Source organism: Cebus imitator, unplaced genomic scaffold (assembly GCF_001604975.1).
Source record: "Cebus imitator isolate Cc_AM_T3 unplaced genomic scaffold, Cebus_imitator-1.0 Scaffold46, whole genome shotgun sequence".
In the NCBI taxonomy this organism is placed as follows: domain Eukaryota; kingdom Metazoa; phylum Chordata; class Mammalia; order Primates; family Cebidae; genus Cebus; species Cebus imitator.
Window position 1 is genome coordinate 3,980,959 of NW_016107361.1, and position 16,500 is coordinate 3,997,458.

General features: G+C 37.0%; 1 protein-coding gene across 1 annotated transcript in view; it reads right to left on the reverse strand.

Annotated features, from left to right (window-relative positions):
• Positions 1 to 16,500, reverse strand: part of MAN2A1 (mannosidase alpha class 2A member 1) — a 170,003-nt gene that overhangs the window by 135,248 nt on the left and 18,255 nt on the right. Inside the window, exons 2-3 of the mRNA XM_017527221.2 lie at positions 10,156 to 10,410; positions 7,669 to 7,813 (exon numbers count right to left, since the gene is read on the reverse strand). Coding sequence (XP_017382710.1) covers positions 7,669 to 7,813; positions 10,156 to 10,410 — 400 coding nt within the window. The remainder of the gene's footprint in view (positions 1 to 7,668; positions 7,814 to 10,155; positions 10,411 to 16,500) is intronic.

Below are 16,500 nucleotides of genomic sequence, written 5' to 3' on the forward strand. Positions count from 1 at the left end.
AAAATGCTATGGAAATAAAGAAATGGTAAAGTCCTACCAAAAGCAAAGAAGAAACATTCTTAGATTAGTCATCATCTGGATAGATAAAAAGGGTGATAGTTCCAAATAGAGGGAAGAGCATATGGAAAAGACAGGCAGTTGGGTATAGTTGCACTGCAGGGTACATGATGCAAATATGGTGAGAAATAGAAATAAAAATAGAAGTGGGAGACAGATCATCGAAACCTTCTAAGCCATTTCTTACAGAAAACTTTGGAGGAAGGACATTAGGGTTTTCTGACCTGTACTTTCAAAAATAACTGTACTAAGAGTATGAAGACTAAAAAGGCAAAATAGAAGCAGAGAAACAGAAAATGAGACCACTGCAAAATTCTGTAAAAAATGGTTACGGACTGCAGTGGAAATAAACAGAGGGAAATAAGAGGTCAAGGAGACAAAATGAAGAGAAATTAGTAACCGACTGAAGTTTCCAAGAGAGGGTAAGAAGAGAGTCACAGGTGAAGTTGAGGCTTCCAGAGAACTGTGAGCCTTGGAAAACCTATAAACCTCCTGATTCCTCCAAATGCTTTTAAACCCAAGTTTCCAAAATAATCTAACCTATTTTTCCCAGTTGATTCAGCATCATTTAATAGTTGTCTGAGCTTATCAGCTTTAATTTTCTGAAGTTGTTTGAGAGAGATCATTTTTTGAATCCATATACAGATGCTTTCACTGGAAATTTTACCCCACACCAGAGGAACCTATTTGCATTACTGTCAGAATAGCAGGCATTTTGTTCATCCTGCAGCTGCATATGTGTATATGTACAATGTCCAACTGTGACTCCTTATTATATTGCTTTTCTAAGTACTCCTTAAAAGACCTACGTATTTTGATATCTGAGAGCTGCAATTGTGTGATCAATCTCCAAGATAAATTTCTAAATCTAAGTGCTAAAGTTTCTCCCCTCCCTTGTTAATGATCCAATCTATGTGCATCTAACACTGACCAACAATACTTCAGGCATAATAAGCCTTCCCCCTGAGTTTGGTTATTTGAAATAATAAGAAAATTGTCTAAAATATGAGAGACACTGTTAGAAGGAAAAGTGACTTTGATGGGTTACTCTTAGGGTACATGATGGGGCTACTTAGCCTTAGACAAATACTGGGCAAATTATCAAAGTTTCTAAAAGAAATCACCTTAAAGGCTGGAAAATATTGCCAGGCATGGTGGCTCACACCTGTAATCCCAGTACTTTGGAAGCCCAACTCAGGCGGATCACTTGAGGTCCCGAGTTCAAGACCAGCCTGGCCACATGATGAAACCCCCATCTCAACTAAAAATACACACACACACACAAATTAGCCAGGCAGTGTGGCACGTGCCTGTAATCCCAGCTGCTCAGGAGACAGAAGCAGGAAAATTGCTTGAACCCAGGAGGCTGAGGTTGCAGTGAGCCAAGATGGTGCCACTGCACTCCAGCCTGGACACCAGAGCAAGACCCCATCTCAAAAAAAGGGGGGCTGAAAAATATAGCTTGTAAATCACTTTCTAATTGCAGAAAGTGTGGCAATGAGGAAAACCACTCACCATCTAATGTACTAGTGTAGTATTTAAGGACAGAAACATTCATTTCAATAAAGACAAATCAGAAAAAATCAGAAGGAAAACAAGGATAGGAGATAATGCAGTGAGATGTACACTTTTGCGAGACAGTTGAAAAAAATCTTTTTTATGATTAATAAAACTAAAGTAATTGACATTTGGCTTGGAGACACATAAAGACTTTCCTCCTAGAGGCTCAGCCTGTGGTTTCCAAAGAATTATTCACAAAAGGTAATACAGTACATTAAAAACTGTTACAGGTTCTGGTTCTGGAACAAGATCACTTAATTTCAAACCTTTAGCCCTGCCACGAACAGGTCACTTAGGCGCTCTCCTGCCACTTCTCCCATATCTATGAAGGGAGAGTAATTACATGACTCTGTCATAAAGTTACTGAGAGAAGTGATGATGTGATATATGCAAAATGCCTAGAATAGTGCAATAGAACATAATGATTCCCTAAGCGTTAGTAATTATTTGTATTACCAGGGCACTGGTGAGTTTTGAAACACCCAGTCTTGAAAGACAGACAAAGGTAACTGATATGAGGAGAAGGAAGAGCTATTTAATGACCATCTACCTTTCTCAGCAGCTGCTTAACATATGTGCTCCTCAAGGAATGAAGGCCAATGAGAGACCAAATCTTCGACCCTTCCTCTAAAAAGGAATCTCAATACACGAGTTCTAGAGATCTCTTAAAGAATTCTAGATAGCCATATAATTATTTAACTCTTAAGTGCTACAGTTTTCTTAACAATTAAGGTTGTCAGATAAAATGCAGAGCCAAGCTGAATTTGAATTTCAGAAAAACAACAAATAAATGTTTAGTATAAGCATGCACCATGTGATATTTGGGAAACACACACACACACACACACACACACACACACACACTCAAAAACTATTCATTGTTACTGAAAATTCAAGTTTAACTGAGCAGTCTATATTTTTATTTGCTAAATTTGACAACGCTATTAACAATTCAAAGTGCAGATAAATGTGTTAAATTGGCTAATCCCCACAACGTAAGAAGAAAAGAAATAGAATAATTTGAACTAAATAAAGTGTCTTAAGAGGCAATATGGTAAATGGAAAGAACACAGAGTTTACAATCAGGCAATCCTGAGCTTCAATTTACCAACCTCTGAAAATTTATAATTAAATTGACTGACTTTAAACAAATTATTATACCCTACCCTAGCCTCGTTGACATCACCTGTTAAATGTGGCTTAATTTGCCACTTTTCAGGGTTACATAAAGAATTACACAAAGTAAAAAGTAACAAACACCTGTCATTCCCCTGATGCAGGACAGGCAATGAACGCCAGATCCCAGTTGTTCCTTATACTATTTTAGCTCCAGAAACTACAATTTCTCATCATGGCAGTCAAAACCTATCCTGCAGTGGCTAAACCAAATAAAACACTCCCCAAACTGTGTTCATATAAACTTCTTCTGATGACAACCTCATTCTGAACAGTAAAGTTCCTTTAGCAATCAGTCTTCTAAGTCTCTACCACCTTTTATCAAGGTTGTCCAACCCACGGCCCCGCAGGTTGCATGTGGCCCAGGACAGCTTTCAATGCACCTCAACACAAATTTGTAAACTTTCTTAAAACATTATGAGATTCTTTTTGCGACTTTTTTTTTTTAGCTCATCGCCTATTGTTAGCGTTAGTGTATTTTATGTGTGACCCAAGACAATTCTTCCAATGTGGCCCAGCGAAGCCAAAAGATTGGATACCTCTGATAGAGACATTAGCCAACTATGGCTGACCAGAACTGTTTTCAAATTCTAATTATACTTGAAATATTTCAATAGAAATATTTGAAAATATTACACTGATTTCCTCATGTTTTTATGCTTTTATTTTTTTTACAAACTTTGTTAGAGTGAGGATACATAATTATAATACTAAATGCAAACATGTTTTCTTAATTTTACACACACAAAAAAGCTGAAAAGTCCTAATCACCCTCTGAGTCAATAAAAAATTCTGCAGAAGAATTGCAAATGCACAAAAAAAATTATTTTCCAGTGTAACTCCTGGGCCTAGGTCTTCCTACTATTTTAGAGTCATACCACAAGGGGGATTATTTTCTAATGTTCATTTTACAAATTGCTTAACTAACAGTATGCTGTCCAACCTTCTATTTAGTATACCTTATCTTCTCTCTATACGGTGTGATTTCTTTGAAGTAAAATTAACCAAATATTTCAGCAGTTTAGTGGAAAGCAAAGAATTAAGATTGTAGATACAAAGGTGCTGTAATTGTGTTTTAATCAGCTTATTAAATACAACATGAACATGTATCAATCAACTAACATTTAATTTCATGGTCTCTGATTCAAAACTTTCAAAAGCATAACAGTACAAAGTTATAAGCATTTACTTCACAATTCCTTTCCAGTTCTGTTTTTCACTCATGTAAACCTCTTAAATGTTTTATGACAACAGTTACATCTTTTCAGACTGTAATATAATTTGGAATTTTTTAAAGATAGAAACATATTTTGAAATTTACCTTTTCTTGAAGGATATTATCAACTCAGTGCAAAAAGAAAAATAACTATGTATAGAAAAACACAGCAACACAAATTCACAAATTTAGGGAATCAAAAATAGAAATTTTTAAAAATATCTATTTCAAATATTTCTAACCCCAATAGACAAAAAAATCCACCAATGAAACAAACTACTAAGCTAAGCCTTGTTTTAAATTGTTGTTGCAGAAAATGCAAACAAATCTCTATAAATCTCACTCAGAAAGAAAACTAACTGCACATTCATTTAGGAGTATTATACAAAGATTTTCCATTACAGAGTCACATTTTGACTTGGACTGTATGTGAACAGACTTTTCTCTTTTTCCTCTATTAAAACGAATGGCTTTTCATGATGTACATAATTCAATTTTTCACAGAATAATTTATTTTATCAATATTTTACTTTTGTTAAGGAAGAGTGAAAATTATTAAGTTAGTGGATTCTTCTCTCTAACATTTTGCTTGACAGCAAAAATCACTATAATTTTAAAGGTCTGTTTCTGACAATTATTTTTTCCAAGTGAAGGGTGTGAGAGTCAGGGTTATTAACATCTTTTACTAAGACAAAAAGATTCAGTTATAGGTACTAGGATACCAAAAGAGATTATAGACAGGAATACTTATTAGGGATGTCTACTCAGAAAATGACCTACTAACTAAGCAGGAATAGTAATGCAAACAAACAAAAGAAATCTAAAAATCAAGGGCAATCTCTGCCTTCAAAGAACTATTATTATTGCTTGTTTTTAGTATATAAAATTACAAAACTATGTTAAATAAGTTGCTTTTATTAAGAATAGAAATAAGTAGCCATCAGGAAGGAGGGAACTTAAAAGAAAAGTGTAGGCAAGGACTAAGTTAAATGTTTCATTAGTTCATTAACTTATTTAACCAAACTCTAATGACTCAGTACTATGTGCCAGTTATGGTTCTAGGAGTTCTCAAGACAGCAGTGAATAAAACAAAGTTCCAGCCCTTAATGAGCTAACATTCTAGTGAGGACACCAAGTTAAAGTGCTGTAAATATTTATATCTGTGCAGACTTGCAAGCGTGGGGGTGTGTGTGTTCAGTACAAGTATGCGGTGGAGGGGCTTGGAAAAAGGTCAAAGAGGCCTTACATATTTGGCAATTATTCTATATGCCAAGTACTCAGATAGACCATGAGGAGAGTATGTTTAATAGGAGGCTTATGTTCTTTGCCACTAGAATTTACTCTAGTGGGAGATTCAGGTAAATTGTCAGGAAAGTATTCTGGTGTCCCTTGTTAGCTGTGTAACCTGGCAACACCTTCATCGTGAATCGTGGGCACTAACCTTCATGGGTAGGCACTAAATGTTTGTAAAACATTTGACATTCTGCCTGGTAAACCACAGATTTTATTATTACAGTCACGTGCCCATGTATGGAATAACAAGAAATGAGATTGGTGAGAATTAAAAATGGCAGAAAAAGGGTAAGAACAAAGGTCTTTTTAAAAAATCAAGAAAAGGGAAGACGTAGGTTTCATATGAGGAAGACTCGCAAGAGACACTTCGAAGTATATTTATAAGCCTACAAGGAAAATTATACTATGGAATCACATCACTCTCCCAAATAAGCAACAAAAATTAAACTATACATGATTGGCAGAAAGAGAGAGGAGAACAATTTAAATACTACAAGTAACTCTGCCACCATTCCACTCAATAATTGAATATTCAACAGTGATTATGAGATTTATAGAGAAAAAAACTCTGCAGTGCCATAAGCAGTCTCAGATCCCACATTGTCAACTGTGAGCACCTCACCTCATTAAGTGTGAGTCTAGTAATCAAAGATACATGTTTTTCATATGCATCCCCTAAATGTAAATATACTAACTAATCTGTACTCAAGTGAATAAATAGCAAAAGAAATTTGGATTAGATGTAATTTTCATCACCTTCTATAATTACTTTATAACTAAGTCTGGCTTAAGATGCTATTCCACCTGTATGATCTCTATTTTACAGATACACAAATCAATGTGCCCAAGGACACACAGGCAATACACAACAGAGCCAAGATACCTGCCTCATTCTGCCTGGCTCCAAATCCCTGAAGTCTTTCCATAATCCCCTGCCTTCCCTAAGTTTGGATTTAAAAGGTACAGGCTAATATTAAGGAGAAAGACAATCTAAAATATATATGAAAAAACATAAGACTAACAGGTATTTGTAGGAAAAGATAAAGGTATTAAGACCAAAGATAGGAAAACCAAGTCAGAAGCTGATGTTTAGCTCATCACAAATTTCCAGAATACTGATTTCATACATTTTACATGTCAGTGCATACTAAATATTTAACTGTTCTAGAAATCTGAGCATTTCAATATCCAAGCTCACAGACTACCTCTCACACCCAAAAGCAGCAAACACACACACACACACACACACACACACACACAGTGCTTCACTAAACCATGTGTCCAGACCTAAAGTAACATGTTCTATTGTCTTAGAAATAGAAAAATTGGAATATCTGCCAATAAACTAATGGGAAAAAAATGTAAGTAGAAGATAAATGAATGCTGGAAGCAAAGAGAAAAAAACCTTCAAAATATTAAGTGATTAGTGCTTCTGACAATAATCATGAAATCGAGATATTAAGAAAAGTAGCGCACTCCTTCAAAAGAAGTCTTTGGAAATACACCCTCGCCCCCCCCTCCCCCCCCAAAAAAATGCTGCAACTAAATTCACTGGGCATTCACTCTGTGCCTGTGTGCTCAAACTAACAAATATGTGTATTAAATGCTATGTTCCATTATAACTGAAACAATGTCCCCTCATCTTGGGGGGGGGGGGGCAAAAAAATCTGTGGCCCCAATAAATAAAAGCCATCATGCAGTAACAATAATGCTAGCAGCTACTATTATGCCATACACAATTCTTTTACACTTCACCCTATTGAAACAGATACTACTAACCTGATTGTACCAGGGAAAAAACTTGGTCTTGGAGGATTAAGTAACTTGCCTCAAGTCATCTAACTAACACTGATAAATACAGAGCACTGAGACTCACATTTGTATCTGCCTGAAACCAATCAGCACCAAGGCTCTTAAACCACTTAATACTTCTTCTCTATTTTAAAGATTAAAACTTTCCCATGAGCATTCTGCCTTTTTTTAAAGTAGAGTTCCCAAAAAAAAAAAAAAAAAAGAAAAGAAAAAGTAGAGTTCCCAGACATGAAATAATTCTCCCATGCAATATTTTACAAAAAGTAACTAAAATGAACAATCAGTCTCTTAAAAGTATATACCTTTTTGCCCCGGAAGGCAAGCCCTTCTTTTTGTTTATTACCGTTTCATACTGCACAAGTACTATCCCTGAATGGCACATAAATTGATAAAATGAGAACACTAAAACATAATGACACATAAAAGGAATACATTAATGTTAAAAGTCAGAGAATAATGTCTCAAAAATTTGGGAAGTGGGCTCTACCAGACTCTCATTCAAAGACTCTAGGCCTAAGGAACTAGGAACCTGTTTTTTGAAGTGCAAATTTTACCTGGGTCATTATGGGAATGAGGCACCACAAAAACTTGAAGGGGTTCAGTGTCCCATTCATTAGATTCATAAGTAATGTCAAATCCCTGCTTCCAAACTCCACCATCTGGATTGTCAAAAGAAATTAGACTGTAAACATCCAACATCTAAAAATATAAAAGAAAAAAAATTAAATTTTAACCATTATTAATTTAATGTTGGTAAATATTTGCTCAAAATTATTCACTACTATACTTTGCATATATATTTTATAAAATAAAACTATTTCTGTAGACATTAATTGAGGAGTTCAGAGTAGAAAATATTTCATCACCATTCAAAGGCTTGAAATTCTCTTTTTGCTACAAAACTACCCTGATAAGTAATCCCCTCCCATCTTCTTCTAACAAAAAATAAGTTCATTAAATTCCTTCTTCCCATACTTTACTTCCAAAGCAATTTAATAGAAATTTATAGAAAAAAAAAAACAAACTAGAAAAAAAATTCTGATTAAATTTGATTATGACCAGATATTTCAGCACTTTCAAATATAGTACTGGAAATGACATTTTACTTTGAGCTGTCTTTATTTTACAGTAAATCTCATGTATCTTAAAAATCTATGCCTGAATGAAAATAGATCTATCTATAGCTATTCTTCCATGTAGCATATGTTATATCTACATATTTTACCCTAGAAGTAAAGCTACCACAGGGTCAACCAGGCATAATCATCTAAAAATGGAAGAAATTTTTAAAATTGAGATTTAGCTTTTATTTATCCTAATGTTTTCTAGCTTTTCAATGCAGTATTCCTTCCAGCTAATAATGTTTGGATGCAAAGATAAAAACAGTAAGAGGGAAAAAAAACTCAAAGTACTTTTATTCTTCATAGTGTCTATAATATTAAGTGTAATAACACGACGAAACAACCTTTTGTAAAATTTAAATTATGTTAAAACTAGACTGCAAAAATCATACCCTAATATATAAATGAGTTACAAAAAATTTTTAAAGGTCAAATTATATAAAAGTCAATACAAAGTATTTTAAGGCAATAACATTTATCTGCCTATGGACTATATGACTGTAATAAATAAAATCTTCCCAAGATGAGCTGACGAATCTTTGGAAACTAGCTGGTCAGGAGGATGTGTTAGCAGTCTCTGTTTCTTCCTTCAGTCCTGCAGCTCTCCCAGTACTCTCCTGACTTGCTCTGCCTGACTTCCATGGTGGCTCTGCAACTCCTTTCTGTCCAGCCCAGATTTAGACCACACACAAGAAAAATAAATCACGGATGACAACAAGTCTAGGTACTTAAGAAGTACTTAACAACAACAACAACAACAAAAACTGAATAAAGCCAAGCCTCACAGAAACAGCTATCCCTGTAAGCACAGGATTCTGAGCCTATCACAATCTGGCTACACTCCAGGTGATGAGGTTGCAGGTGCAAGACCTGGCCAGCTCCACTGTCCCCAGCTTCCAGCTTGGCCTGTGAGCCATAACCTCAACATCATATCATGTTCTCTGCCCTCAGCAGTTAGTGGAAAATGCATATTTGAAAACAAGGCCAGAAGTCAACTAATTTTGTCCAACTTTAAAATATTCACCCCTTAGAATCCTTCCACCAAAGTCCAACTTCTGGTCTAAGGCATAAGGTTAAACACAGCCTTCCCCTAATTTGCAGAGCCAGTGTGAGTGAAACACTCTGAGTTTAAGAAAGGCAAAAGTCCTTTCTGATGCTGGTTTTCAACTCTATTACCCTCTATAATAGTGCTGTCCAAGAGAAATATAATACAAGCCAAATTTTTATTTTTCTAGTAAAATGAAGCAGTTGAAATTAATTTTAATAACATTTCATTAACTCAGTATGTATAAAATATTATCTTAACATATAACCAATATAGAAATGAATTAAGATATTTTGCACACTAAGTCTGAAACACTGTGTGTGTATATTACACTTACAGCACATCTCAAGCCACATTAGTCATATCTCAAGTGCTCAGTAGCCGCATGTGGAAAGGGGCTTCCATACTGGAAAGTACAGCTCAAGAATATTTCCCTTCCCCCTTGCAAAATGGTATTAAGAAAAAAAAAAAATCTAACCTTACAATGTACAAAATCTATAATGTATAACTGATATATAATAAGAGCAGGACTTTTCCTGTATTCTCCAAAAGAAGGTAAAAAAAAAATATCTGGCAAAATGTAAACCTCTAAAGGTTTTCAACTATTATAGAAAATAAGAGCTGCAGAGCATACTAAAAGACTATATTCACGCAAGTATGAAATAGTAAGATAAACTAAGAAAACAAAATTATGGAATTTTATCACTAAAAAGAACATTAATGTTCATGTGATTAGTCAAAGTACTTTACAAAATGAGAAACTAGAATCCAAAGAGTTTAAGCAACTTACCAAGTCAGAACAGACATTAGGTCAAATCTTAAAAAGAACAAAAAAAAAAAAAGGCCCGGTGATTATTAATAAAGGTATACATTACCTGCACATCTGAATTGTGACTTCCACTTTGTGAAGTAAACAGACAGTCTGCAGGGTCAACGGCAAGTGATAACTGTGAGGGCAGAAGATGTGAGCCAGCACCTTGGCTGAAATTGTTTTGTGAACTTTTCGGACCATCTTCCACAGACTCACTCAAATTGATGACTGAGTCTCTAATATTTGAGATGATCTCATTATTCTCAGCTAGCAAACGCTCCAAATGGTCTATTTTTTCTTGCAACATTGAGAGCTGGCCCTACAATAAAAAAGAAAAAGGCAGCTATATGAAACACTAATATAGATCTGCTGAGGCATGCACATTTTTTTTTTTTTTTTAATTTTGTGGTTGCCTATAAGGGCAGCCACTCACCCTTCACTTTCCACTTTTATAAGTGGGATCGCAGAAAGCATGAACAGCTGGCAGGGTTGAAACACCAATTTATAGCAGAAAATCTTCTCCATGGCTGCAATCTTTGCCTATCATATTTTACGACATGCAACAGAAAGACCAAAAATATTTTGGGATATATTTTTATTCCCCCCAAACTCAGTCCTAAAAGATCTCTGGGTCTCTGGAATCACTAAGTACAACAGCATATTATATTCAGGTATGAAATTTTTAATTTAAGTATAAGTGACGGGAATTACTCACAAGGGTCAAAAATGTATGAACTTGAAAAAGATCATTCCATCTCAATCCATTAACACTAGTGGATAATTCTAAATAAGAAATATCATCTATGGAAAAATCAATTAGTCAACTCAGCTACAAGCATGAACATGTCCCAAGTAACCAAACCCTAAGTCATTCACTCTGCTTTTGCTATACTGTGTGTCTTAATTTTTTTCACTGATCCTTACCATAAGAGGCTTGCCATCTCTGTAACATAAACCTTGTTTTACAAAATAATACCTCACCTTATGAGAGCAAGGACAATCTCTACCTTGTTCACCCCTATATCCTGGGTTCCAAGTACATAGTAGGTACTCATGTATTTTTCAAATGGCCCTCACATTTCTGAAACTCAACAATAATTCCTTAGTGAAAGGCCACTGTGTCAGACATGTATGCCAAGAAGAAAGATATGCATAAGATATGGGCCCCTGTCTTTGAACACACAAGGTAATGTTATAACTAGCAAAAGCCTCAAAAAGCCCACAGTAAGGTTTTCAAAAACTAACTATATGCCTGGTGAACAAAAAACTCTCGATACTCATTACCAGGAAATAACAAGAAGGCACAAGGAAGGAAGAAGGGAAAAGAGAAAAGAGAAACATCCAAATTCCTAAAAGTAGGGGACTGGTCAAATGACAGATTCATTATCATGGAAGGGATATTGGCCACTGAAAATTTAGAAATATAAATTTTTTAAAAATAGAAATGTAAGGAAAGGTATTATCAGAAGATAAAGTGGCAAAAAGGCAGTTTAAAAATAATATGTATAGCATGATATGCTTTAGGAAAAAAAATTGAAGCCCATATGACACACAAGATATAAGGGTTATTCTCACAGATTATTGGTCAGTTCAACAAGGGGAAGGGGAGAAGTTAAGAGACTGAGATCTACCAAGAAAAGGCCAATCAATTGAACAAACTATACCAGAATTGGCAGAAGTCAGAAGAGACTAAGCAAGAGATTATGGAATAAGAAAAAAGTAGCCAAAATTAGCAGCAAATCACCAGGGGTGGCAGGGGTTGGGGGCGATACAACACCAGGGGTGAATTATCTACAGCCCTGATGTTGGAGAGGAAAGGAGCACAAAACAGCCACATACCTCCTCAGACCTGAAAGATTCTCTCACAGTCCTATTTAGAAGCACGTAACAGAAAAAGCCCCCTACACAACAAAACTGTAGTCCTTTAAAGGCAACTGTCACCTCTAAGATGGGGTGGGGTGATATGTCACCACAAGATAGAACACTAAAGCCTATTTATCAGCATATACAGAGATAAGAAGCACAAAGTTTTAGCACAGATCTCATCCTGCAAGACAAGCCCCAATGCACTAATAAAAGGCAGGAGAGGAAGCACACATCACTTTTACAACTGGATAATAGCAAAGGAAAAGAAACAGGAGACGAATACAACAGTGGTTCAGGGCTCAAATAGAGAAGCTAGTTGACCATGTAGATTCCAGACCTGTAAAGTGTTGAGCAGTATCATCCTATAAACCTTTACACCCTTCTTTATAAGTGCACATCGACATTGGTTTTGAGTGATTTTCCATGAAAAGACCAAAGGGGATCCCTTGGCATAACTCAAAGTTCAACCCAAAGAAGCTAAAAATATTTGAGTCAGGTACACAGTTGATGAATCTGTATATATTTTCCTAAATACATATTCTACCAAAGGCTGTCTGAAACAGGGGAAATGCTTTTCTTTACTTATTATCACAACAGCATAGACTGCAGCTTTTGAAATCCTTTCTGATAGATTCTGCTGAATACTTCCAATACTGAAGATACAAATTTACTTCAGTGATGCAATTTTCTACCACAGCAGGTAATGGTAAATCAAGTTCTTCTTATTCCAAGCAGAATTAGAACATGTTGATTCATCTTGCCAGCAGTATAGCTGCACATCCCCATAAAATAAAACATTACCTTAGTCTAAAATGCCATCATCTCAGAGCTTTTAAAGATACCACATTTTGGCCGGGCAGGGTGGCTCACGCCTGTAATCCCAGCACTCTAGTAGGCTGAGGTAGGTGAATCACCAAGTCAGAAGTTCCAGATCAGCCTGGCCAACATGGTAAAACCCCGTCTCTACTAAAAATACAAAAATCAGCCAGGTGTGGTGGCACGGACCTGTAGCCCCGGACACTCAAAAGGCTGATACAGGAGAATCACTTGAACCTAGGAGGCAGAGGTTACAGTGAGTCAAGATCACATCACTGCACTCCAGTCTGAGCAACAGAGCAAGACTCTGTCTCAAAATATATATATATATATATCACATTTTATCTTATACTTACTGTATTATTATACTACAAGCTTAATACGTGAGTGCCGACATTTCTCCAGATCTTTCTGTACGTTGAGGAAAAGATCATTTTAGAGCCATGTACACAGCAAAACTGCCTATAGCTCAACAAGTACACACTGAATAAGAAGATGACCCTTCCTGGGAATATTTTTATTATGGCCTTGGTCCTATAAGCCATGGATAAGACTATTATTCAAAATAAACATCAGAGGAAGCATTTCATGAAAAAAGGATCCTATAGACATTAAAGATGACTTTCAATCTCATTTAGCTTTAAAGATATCACTAATCATCAGTACCTGGAATTCTGTACTGAATTAAGTACATGGAGAAAATTATGGCCTAGGGATATGTGCCCACAATGGTGTAAAGCACATCATTTTTAAAAATTACATTACGCAGTAGAATAAAGTCTCCCTCCAAACAGCTGAAATTCTTGAAATAAACACACCTCATAAGCAAATTCTGTACATGTGACAGAGAAGAGTGGAATGACCTTAAAAGGATGCACTTGTAGTCTGCATTAAAGAAACAGAAATCATAGATAATGCTTCAATTATGCTGAGAAGTCAAAGAATACTGATAGTAACATTGAAAAAGACAATTCTGTAGGGCAAGAAAATCACTTGTGAGAAAACTACTTTATTCTTTGATTTGCTAATCAGTTCTACAGGGAGGCCATAGCATTGCACTGCTGAGGAGTGGGGATGGAAGTCGTGATATTTGATTTACTCCACTTTTAGTGAAAGAGAAAAACCGAGCAAAAAATTACATATCAAAGACCTTTGAAAGAACAAATTCAGAGTCCATTACAAGGCAGAACAGGATCAGTAACCACTCAGTCCTATGAACGAAATCAATCAATGTGTATCCACAGCTAAATCTGTAAATTTATTACATAAATATCTACCTCAAGCAGGACACTACCTGCTGGGTCTTGGCCTCACCATGATCCCTCCAGCATGGTTGAATCTGTGTATCTTCTCCTGCCTTCCTGGAAAAGTGTGTGCCTTTCCTTCTCCCTGCTTCAAAGGCCAACCCTCTGCTGAGCAACAATCCCACCTATCTCAACTGCTCCAAGGCTTTGTTCTCTGTTCTTTTGATTAAACCCTCTCAATATTGCTCCATCAAGCTCCACTTTTAAAAGCAACTCATTCTCAGTAACGTAACATGTTGTATTAGATAAAACTATTGAAATTGCCATTCTCATAGGTAAAACATAGTCAAATATCACCGATTTCGTCAGTTCAACTTATTATTTGTTACGTACATCTAAAAAAGTCAAACTGCTTGCTTCCCCCGCTTTCTGTCCTTAACCCCAAGTGACAGTTAATTTGGCGTTCAACTTGACTAAAGAATATCCAGATAGCTGGTCAAACACTGATTATTCTCAGAGCTTCGGCAGGCACTGAGCCCATCCTTTATCTACTGAAAGTGAAACCCAGGTGGTTTGAAAATCGATTAGAATTATTGAGCTGCTCCAGGTGTATCTGTGAGAGCGTTTCCAGAGAAGGTAGTGTGTGAATCAGTGGACTGAGTGGAGAAGATATGCCCTAATGTGGCAGTCACCATCCAATCAAATGGGAGCCCAGATGGAACAAAAAGGCAGAGAAAGGGCAAATTCTCACCCTCTCTCTCTGAGAGCCTGACCACTCTTCCTCTCTAGCCCTGGATGTCAGAACTTCAGGCTCTCCAGCCTTTAGACTCCAGGACTCACACCAGTGGTACCTGGCCTCTTGAGCCTTCCGCCTTAGAATGAGAGTTCCTCTATTGGCTTCTCTGGTTCTGAGACCTTTGGACTTAGACTACCAACTTCTCTGGTTCTCCAGCTTCCTGATGCAGATGGCCTATAGTGGAACTTCTCAGTCTCCATAATCAAATAAGCCAATTCTCTTAATAACTCCCTTTACGTGAGAGAGAGAGAGAGAGAGAGAGAGAGAGAGAGAGAGAGAGAGAGAGTGTGTGTGTGTGTGTGTGTGTGTGTGTGTGTGTATGTGCGCGCGCGCGCCTGTCCTATCAGTTCTGTCTTTCTGGAGAACCCTGAATAAAACACCTTAGTTCCCCTTCAGGGCCCCAATGACTTCATGTACCAGGATTATCAAGAGTCTCTCTCTACTCTTTATCCTCCTTCCTTACAAATTCCCATTCATTCATCTGCCCATTACAATCAGCATCTACTCACAACTGCACCAAAACTGACCTTGTAAAGTCCCCAAAGACTCCCATGTTTCAAGCCTGATGAATAGCACTCTGCCCTTACCTTATCTATCATCTCAGAGAGTATTAGGCACAGTGGAGCACTCCTCTCTGGAAACATTTTCTTTACTCATTTCCTGTACAACATGCCCTAGGTTTTCCTCCTGCCCACTGTTTATGAGTCTCCTTTGCTGGCTACTTCTCTTCCAATCTCTAAATGTTAAAGCACTTCAAGGTTAGCTCCTTGAGCAAATACCTCTCTATACTCTCTTACATGATCTCATCCACTCCATGATTTAAATTCCATGATGTTTCCCATATTTATATCTCCTGCTGGAACCTCTCCTCTGAAAAACAGACCCATATATTCAAATGCCTACCTGATGTCTCAAATTGGCTTTCAAACTTAAGTTCAAAAATCATCCTCCCCAAAAAGCCACCTACAGTCCTCAGATCTCCAGTAAGGGGCTTTAATCTCTACCTAGTTAAGCACCCTTAAAATTAAAACATCGTACACCAGTCAGTAAAGACTGAATATCTCTTTCTCTCAACTTAGGTTCACCTTGATCTTATCTCCGTTTCAAGCCAGCTCCTCCCTACCCTAAAACCATTGTACATAGTCTCCCTTTACATAATGCTTCATCCCTCATGCCAAATGTCACCTCTGTATAGCCTTCCCCAGCCATTCTAAAACAGTCTCCTCAATTTACTGTTTGTCTCAACTTATGTGTTGTTTCTCCTACAGTGTTGTTATTGTTTATCTCAACTTATTTGTTGTTTCCTCCACAGTGTTATTACAATTATCTATTTTATTCATGTATTGCTTCCCTCTTTTCCTCACTAAATGGATCCCTATATTGACAACAGGCACCATACTCAAGTACTGTACCCTGATGCCTACCTGGCTGACACACAGCAGAATCTCAGGTTGCTAAGTCTGGACACACCCACCTCTGCACTCAGCACCTGACTCTGCGCCCCACACCTGGCTCTGCACTGGGCACCTAGTTCTGCCACATGGCTCCCCTGGAAGGCTCCGGCTGGCCAGCTCTCACGCCGGAAAACCCGCCCAACAACCCACCAACCAACAGCGGCCTGCCCTGTCCGAATCCCGCTCCCCTGGAGCCAGTCAGAGCACTCAGCTGTTGCTGGGTCCTCCTAGCC